Source organism: Pavona decussata, unplaced genomic scaffold, assembly GCF_977016875.1.
Source record: "Pavona decussata unplaced genomic scaffold, jaPavDecu1.1 SCAFFOLD_640, whole genome shotgun sequence".
Taxonomy (NCBI): Eukaryota; Metazoa; Cnidaria; class Anthozoa; order Scleractinia; family Agariciidae; genus Pavona; species Pavona decussata.
The window spans coordinates 40,001-48,200 of NW_028145872.1; the positions used below are offsets into that span (position 1 = coordinate 40,001).

General features: G+C 41.2%; 2 protein-coding genes across 2 annotated transcripts; both read left to right on the forward strand.

Moving 5' to 3' along the window:
• The first annotated feature begins 700 nt into the window (after positions 1 to 700).
• LOC146449116 (uncharacterized) lies at positions 701 to 1,568 on the forward strand. The gene is made up of 4 exons (XM_085101995.1): positions 701 to 1,044; positions 1,145 to 1,219; positions 1,319 to 1,390; positions 1,494 to 1,568. The coding sequence occupies exons 1-4, from the start codon at positions 886 to 888 to the stop codon at positions 1,566 to 1,568; spliced, it is 381 nt and encodes a 126-aa protein (XP_084958121.1). The 5' UTR covers positions 701 to 885.
• Positions 1,569 to 3,654: 2,086 nt separating this feature from the next.
• Positions 3,655 to 7,773, forward strand: LOC146449117 (uncharacterized). The gene is made up of 2 exons (XM_085101990.1): positions 3,655 to 6,741; positions 6,837 to 7,773. Exons 1-2 carry the CDS (start codon positions 4,603 to 4,605, stop codon positions 7,581 to 7,583), a joined length of 2,886 nt encoding a protein of 961 aa, XP_084958116.1. The 5' UTR covers positions 3,655 to 4,602; the 3' UTR covers positions 7,584 to 7,773.
• Positions 7,774 to 8,200: the final 427 nt, after the last annotated feature.

The following is an 8,200-nucleotide window of genomic DNA, read 5'->3' on the forward strand; positions in this document are numbered from 1 at the left end:
AAACTAGCTTGCTTCAACATTTTAGCCATTCAGCTGTATCGTGTAATAAATAAACACTTGTGAAGACGTACTGTATGGAGCAAGATCAACTCTTTCTGAACATTTATTCATATAATATTTTGTGTAGGTTTCCACTAATAGGTGATTCAATGTTGCTTACATAATCTTTCTTTCACTTGTTGGACCCTTAATGTTACATATTTACATGTAGGTCTCCGCCATTTAATATTCTCAAACTCATTAATAATTCATCAAGAGAAAACAAAGAAAATCACTACCGTGACCGTGGTTTGGACATGTGATCCTAATTACCATAACATTTTGCCAACTTTGGCCTTGAATTTCTCCAAGAATTATTGATCATTTGAGAAGCCATATCAAACACTCGAAAGTGTGTTTCATCAGATATCAGTAGTAGGGCTTCAGCAAAGATAAGCCTTGTTAGTGCCTTCCCTTGCCTTCCGTATGCCTTCCCTTAATTGATATGCATAAGCCTATGACGTCACCTCGGAAAGAAGTGTCTTCCTGCATACTAATTTGGATTAGGTTTACTAATGAGCGTCACTCTAGTACAAAGAAAACAATAGACATGCCCAGGCTTGCCCGCTCTTGAAAAAATGCGTTCCTCCATAGTAATAAGTGTCTTCCTCCATACTAATAAGTGCCTTCCTGCATACTAATAAGCGCCGAGCGTCACTCTAGTACAAAGGAAACAATAGACATGCCCAGGCTTGCCCGCTCTATACCCACCCTGATTGGATCTTAAGATTTATATTGTCTGTTTTGAATAAAAAGCGGTTAGATTTCGAAAGCGTCATTCCTTCATTCAACTTAAACTCGCTGGGAAAACTTTTTCCGATTTTTAAAACGTTAGTACCGTTGAAAATGGCTTTTTTCACAAACGTTGTTGATCTTCAAGCTGCCTTGAGCGCTTGTTTAACTGTCCGCGACTGGGAGATGTTGACTGAAGCCGTCCAAATCCCAGAGAATTTTGTTCCGTTGGCGTTTGCGCGATTGACAGAATTGACACTCCAAGATATCGAAGTAAGTTTTATATTGCATTGGTCGTTATTGCCTTCATTGATTCAATCCATTACAATACTGTTTCTTCTCTAATGTTTGATGTTTCATTTCATTTTAATAGCTTGGTGAGAACCACGAGTCAGAGGAGTCTATTCATGCGACCACTTGCTTTCAAAATCGCGTAGCAGCTGATACGGTAAGTTCGATGAGTATTAGTATGTTTTAAACTTTTGTGTTAATACTTTTCACTGACCCTGTCTTACTAATCTTTATAACTTTCACTTACTCGCCGTAGACCGAATCCAATGAGGAAACTATCAGCGCATTTGACGAAATGTTGGCCGAATATTCTCAGCACGTAGCACTTGTAAGTATTGGTTAAAGCGTTTTATGTAATTGATTTATAAACCGTTGAATGTTCAACAAGTGTTTTAGTTCTCTCTTTAAACACAACTTTATCTTTCACACAGGTATCAAGCAACGACCTTTCGCCAACCAACGCGGAGGATGAGTTCGACTTTCTCGATTCAGTAAGTTTATTTTGAGCTTGTTTAACATACTTAACTTAACATATTTTGTAGTTTGATAATAAACTCTGAACCGGTGTTTTACGCACCGTTAAGCAAGGTTAATTATGCGAACTTACTTGAGCTGAATTTCCATGAAAAAGTAGCACCTAATCGTTATCTCTGTTAAGAAACAATAGAGCAATCATCTTAGCGTGGAAAACAATTTGGTAACCAAAAACCTTGAAAGTTTGATTTTGTCAAAAGCTTTTAACATGTTGTAATCGAAATATATTTTGCTTTACAGTTTACGGACACTGAACTGCAAGAAATCGAGGACATGGAACGCGTGGCGCTAGAAAATGTAAGTAATTTACTCTGTGTTATAAGTAAATTGTATTGAACTCTTCATTGTGTTCCAAACAATCACGCAAATCTGTATACTCATTCGTAAAGTAAGCGTCTATATAATCTTAATTACCTTCGCCGTGTTTTCTTGTAGGATAACCACGATTCCTATTTTCCACTGGAAATGGAAAGTGATTTATGTGACGAAGTAAGTATTCCAATTTCATTTCCTTCACAATTACAACCATCGTGTGATCTATATTGTTCAAAGACTTATGTTCTTTTATTATTTTCAGTGGTTGGAAGAACTGAATCAACTACCGTTTTGGAATCCTTCAGAAACCGTAAGTGATTTGATTTATTGTACGTACTAGCCTTTTGGAGAAAATAAGTTATCAAGTCGCTCAAGTGGCCTGAACAAAAGTTCATTTCTCGTTTCATCGATGTGGAACTAAATTTTCGTTCAGTTTTCTTTGTAGAGAATTAATTTATCAAGTTATTAAAAGCTATGTGATCAAAAGCTCAATTCTTGTGTCAATTTCCATTTACTTAAACGTTTTAGAGCAATGTTTACCAGAACTAGTCGCAACGGAGTTGTATTCACCCTTCATAGTCTTATTCTAAAAGTTTTTTTTTTTTTTCAATTAGAATCTAGGCACACTTCCTCCTTTTTCATTGACTGATCAAATACTCAACTCTCTTTATTATCTTGGATGAATCAATCAAATCTCCTTTATGTTTGACCGTGGGTAATTCAAAATGGTGGATGGAGCCTTGAAATCAAAACAAGCGCTATTTCTTCGCGGATTTCAAACATAATCATTCGTTTATTTCCTAACTAAATAGTAACTCTATTTAAGAATTCAGAGTAATTTTCGATCAAATAGCATTCAGATAATAACTTATTTATGGCTCGTATACTGAGTTAAGGCTTATACTAAGACTAGGTAATAACTAATTGTAGGCTGTTCAAACGGGTTCTGGCCAACCCCCGGCCAAAAAGCCTCGGAAGGAACATCGCTGTGAGACTTGTGGCAAGACCTTCTCTCGCCCCAATCATCTAATTACTCACCAGCGAACCCATACTGGGGTGAAACCGTACGAATGCAACCGCTGTGATAAGAAGTTTGCCGACAAATCGGTACTTAATCGTCACCTGAAAGCGCACGACAAACAAGCTGCCGAACGGACGTTTACTTGCGCAACCTGTGGCGAAACCTTTCACAACCGCGCCCCTTACAACGCTCATATTCGCACCGCTCATCAACAACCCGCCGCTGCAACTAGAAAACGCACTGTTCAAAAAACTACAGATGCTCCGTCCGCGAAAAGATCTAAGAGGTCGGACCAAGCAAGTGCGAGAACAGCGTCAGAACAACCAACTCCCACTCAAGCATCTGCTGCTGGTTCCAGTTGGGAAGCGGATCCCGTGCTTATTCCCGCCAACCTTGTTCTTGCTACAGAACAGAATATAGCAGAAACGTACAGACAACACTGGCCTCAAATCTGGACCCGATTTAGTCGCAAAAACAGACTACAAGATTGGTATAATTTCCGCCTGTCCACCATAAGTCCTTCAAGCCTCCGAGAACAACTCAGCCGCATCTTTGCAGATCAGACGACCGTCTTTAAAGTGAATTTCGCTTTTGGTTTTATTCTCCGTAATACAGAAACGGGAGCTTTACAGTACCACCACCCTTCCGCCAACAACAACCTGGTGCTAGAACAGCCGTTCCTGATTTCAAGTCCAGACCATTTAGAGCGCCTATATCAGCAGATAGCGGAAATCGATTACTTGGGGTGGGTTCGACAGCAGCGACCTAACAGTAAATGGGTGGTTGATCTTGTGACAAACATCACTTGGTTCATCACGAAAATCCGCGATCATCCCATCGGACGAGGAAAATATCTTCCCGGTTATATCGTGGATAACATTGGCATCACCCCGCTTGATCGTAACATCCAAACAGGTAAACCCTACGAAGATAATCTGTGTTTTTTCCGCTGCCTAGCACTTCATAATGGCTGTCACACCAAGAATTTGGAACGGGATACGAAACACTATTACCAACAGTACCGAGACGCTGGCCTTTCAAAGAAAAAGTTCCATGGGGTGAAGTTGTCTGAACTAGACCAGTTAGAGAAAGTATACGAGGTGAACATTCAAGTATACAGTCTCGCGCCAACCCAAACACATTGCGAAGAACACGAAGAAAATGAAGAAAATAGACCTGACAGCTCTGCTTCACTCATTCGCCGCTCTCACCGCCATTACGCTTGTACTCTGTACCTCAACCTCTATGAGAACCATTTCTCGTATATTAAAGATCTCGCCCGGTACTCAAAGTCCTTCTGCTGTTCAAGATGTGGCAAGTACTGGAAACGCGCAAGTAATTTAAGGCAACATGAGAAAACCTGTGACGGCAAAGTCCACCTCAAGTATCCTGGCGGAGCGTACCATGTACCCAAAACCATCTTTGAGGAGCTCGAAGACGAAGGAATTATTGTCCCAGAAGAAGCCCGCTATTTTCCTTACCGCGCCACGTTTGATTTTGAGTGCTTTTTTGACAAGGAAAAAGCGCAAGAACTGAAGAACACAGAACAATTGAACTGGGAATCGGCGCATGTTCCCCTCAGTGTGAGTGTGTGCAGTAACGTGCCTGGTTACCAAGCACCGAAATGTTTTGTGTCTAACGGCGACCCAAACGTGTTTATTACAGAATTTATGCAGTACCTCACCAAGATAAGCCTGAAAAGTTCTTCTATTCTCCGTGAACAGTTTGCACCTGTGTTTGAAGCACTGAAGCAAGTACCTAACCGCGATGACTCAACAGAAGACCGATTAGCGAAAATACTTGTTGATATCCAGGAGGGTAGTCAGCAAGCTGAAAGTGAAGAAGGGGAAGATAATGATGAAGAATTAAGTGACAACGAAAGAGATATCGATTTGATGGCAAGTGATGACGATGACGACGAGGAAGAAATCGAACCGGAGAATGAGGAAGATCGCGCGTTTCTCAATGATGAGGTAACAGAAAACGACCCTTCCTTTTACAGAAGACTGAACGTTGAGTTGGATTCTGAGAGGAGACAAGAGAGGAGACAACAGCGAGATGAGCTAGCCCAGTACGAAGATGTGTTGTTTGGTCAAGAGCAGACTAGCGACAACAAAGTCTTAACAAAGCTAGCTGAAAAACTGAACGCATACTTACAAGAACTGCCCGTGCTAGGCTTCAACTCTGGCAAGTACGATCTCAACGCTGTGAAAGAATTTGTATTTCCCTACCTCATTGAGTCTCAACCCATCAAGTTCACTGTCAAAAGAAACAGCAACCATATGTGTCTCAAGACAAACTCCTTAAAATTTCTGGACATTTCGAACTATGTCGCGCCGGGTTTCAGCTATGACCAGTTCCTGAAAGCGTACGAGTGCGAACAGACCAAGGGATTCTTCCCTTACGAGTGGATCGACAGCCTGGACAAGCTCGAAGAAACATCTCTGCCCTCGCATGAAGCTTTCTACTCAAGTCTGAAGAACCAAAACATTACAGAAGAAGAATATGAGTACTGCCAGCAAGTATGGGAAGAAAATGAAATGTCCACCTTTCAAGAGTTCTTGATCTGGTACAATAATTTGGATGTCGTTCCTTTCCTCGAGGCAGTAGAGAAAATGAGTCAGTTCTGGCAGGAGAGAAAGATCGATATGTTTAAAGATGGCATTTCTGTCCCTGGTTTAACCCTCAAGTACCTCTTCTCTTATCTTTCACCTCAAACTTACTTCAGTCTCTTCGATCAAGCGAACAGTGATCTCTACCATCTGATCAAAGACAACAACACAGGTGGCCCAAGTATTATTTTCCACCGATATCATGAAGCCGACAAAACAAAGATCAGAGAAGCAGAGGAAGGCGAGGCTGCTAAGCTGTGTGAGAAGATCGTGGGGTATGACGCGAACGCTTTGTACCTCTGGGCGCTCATGCAAGATATGCCCACGGGAAGTTATACGAGACGCCTGGCGGACAATGAGTTCAAACCGAAAAGTTCTGTACGCATGGCTATTGAATGGTTGGAATGGGTGGCGCACAAAGAGGGAATTCACATCCGGCATCAGTTAAACAATACAGAGAAGCGCATTGGGGATCGTAAACTTCCCGTCGACGGTTTCAATGTTGAGTCACAAACTGTGTACCAGTTTCAGGGGTGTTATTGGCACGGCCATGACTGCGCTCTCAACCGCGGAAAAGAGTTTAACGAGAAACGTAAGAAACCTATGGCTGAGATCAGAGAAGAAACGAGAGCCAACACGGAGTATATACGCAGCAAAGGGTACAACGTGGTGGAAATGTATGAATGTCAGTGGAGAGAAATGAAGAGAACCAACCGAGAACTACGGCGTTTTATTGCCACCGAAGTGAGAAGAACCCTGGACCAAGTCAAGATCATGAGTCCCGAGCGAATATTGAGCGAGGTGCGACATGAGCGTTTGTTCGGGTGCGTGGAAGTAGATATTCGTGTACCAGATCACTTAAAGGAAAAGTTTAGTGAAATGTACCCGATCTTCAAGAACACAGAAATCAGCCGCGATGATATTGGTGAATTTATGAAAGCGTACGCCGAGGAGCACAACATCATGGCTCAACCCTGTCGCAGTTTGATTGGGAGCATGAAAGGAGAAAAGATCCTGCTGGCCACGCCCCTCCTCAAGTGGTACCTGGAACATGGTTTAGAGGTCACGAAAGTGCACCAAGTGATCGAGTTCACCCCTCAACCCTGCTTCAAACCGTTTGGGGATGCGGTGTCAGACGCGAGGAGAGCCGGAGATGCGGACCCCAGTAAAGCCATCATTGCAGATACCATGAAATTGGTAAGTTTTTTTTTTCATTCTTTCATTCATAAAGGGGTGGGAACAATATACATTTTCACGTATAGGAAAAACTTATATCTTTGTTTATCTCTCAGGTAGGCAATTCAGGCTATGGTAAGACGATCACCAACCAACTGAAACACAGAAACGTGGAGTATTGCAGTGACGCTCAGGCCAGCCGAAAAGTGAACACCCACCTTTTTCGTAAACTAGAAAACATCACTGAAGATACTTATGTGCAGTCTTGCAAAAAATCCATTAAATTAAATCTACCCATTCAAGTCGGGTTTTTTGTGTACCAGTATGCCAAACTTCGCATGCTACAGTTTTATTATGATTTCTTAGACAAATATCTAAACCGCTCAGATTTCCAAATGTGTGAAATGGATACGGATTCAGCGTATATTGCCATTTCAGGGGATAGTGTTGAGTCTTTGGTCAAACCAGGATTGAAAGCAGAGTTCGAAGCTGATAAATGTAACTGGTTTCCCCGTACCGACACTGCGGAGCATAAGGCCTATGATAAGAGAAAGCCAGGTCTTTTTAAAGTTGAGTGGGAGGGACAAGGAATCGTGGGTTTATGTTCCAAAACCTACTACTGTTTTGGGGCCAAAGATAAGTTTAGTTGTAAGGGTGTCAATAAGAAATGCAATGACATTAACAAAGATAAATACCTTAATATCTTACTTACAAAACAAAATAGTGCTGGGGTGAATCGAGGGTTCAGAGTTGTAAATAATACTATGTACACTTATACCCAGGTCAGAGATGCATTTTCGTATTTTTACCCGAAACGTAAAATTCTCGCAGATGGAGTTAGCACTACTCCACTCGATATTTAAGTTTTCAAGTTTGTAAAAAATTGATTTTGTAAATAATTTTCGTTTTCTCAAGTTTGAATATATATTACTCTCAAAATAGTTTTCCGAAATATTTATATAAGATCGCCTCTAGTTGTAAATAGTATTTTTGCGTAGCGTTTCACGGATGTTTGTACATAGGAAATTAGTTTGTAAATAAATCATTGGTTGAATTTAATCGTGGCTTGTTTCCTGACTCGACGAGCACGACTTACACGCGAGATCTCCACGCGCGCCCAGGGGAAAAAACACAGGGCTAAAAAGATGCCCTTTCTGCCCTTTCTGCCCGATCTGCCCTTGAAAATCAACAATAAATTTCGTGTCGCAAATAGTTTTACTCAGTTGGTATCTAACATTCGTCCTGTCAGCATGAAGAAACTAAAATGTAAACATTGCCCGATTCTTGGCTGTGGATCTAAATTTTTAGTTCGATTAGCAAATCATTTAACTCAAGTCCACGAGTTATCGGAAATAGAACGAAAATATTGGCTTCAATTTGCAAAATTAAAAAATACCAATGCGATTCGTGTGTATGACAAAGAGGGTGAACCCAAAACAATTTTTTCTATAAATGAGAGTACGCACAAATCAGTTAATCA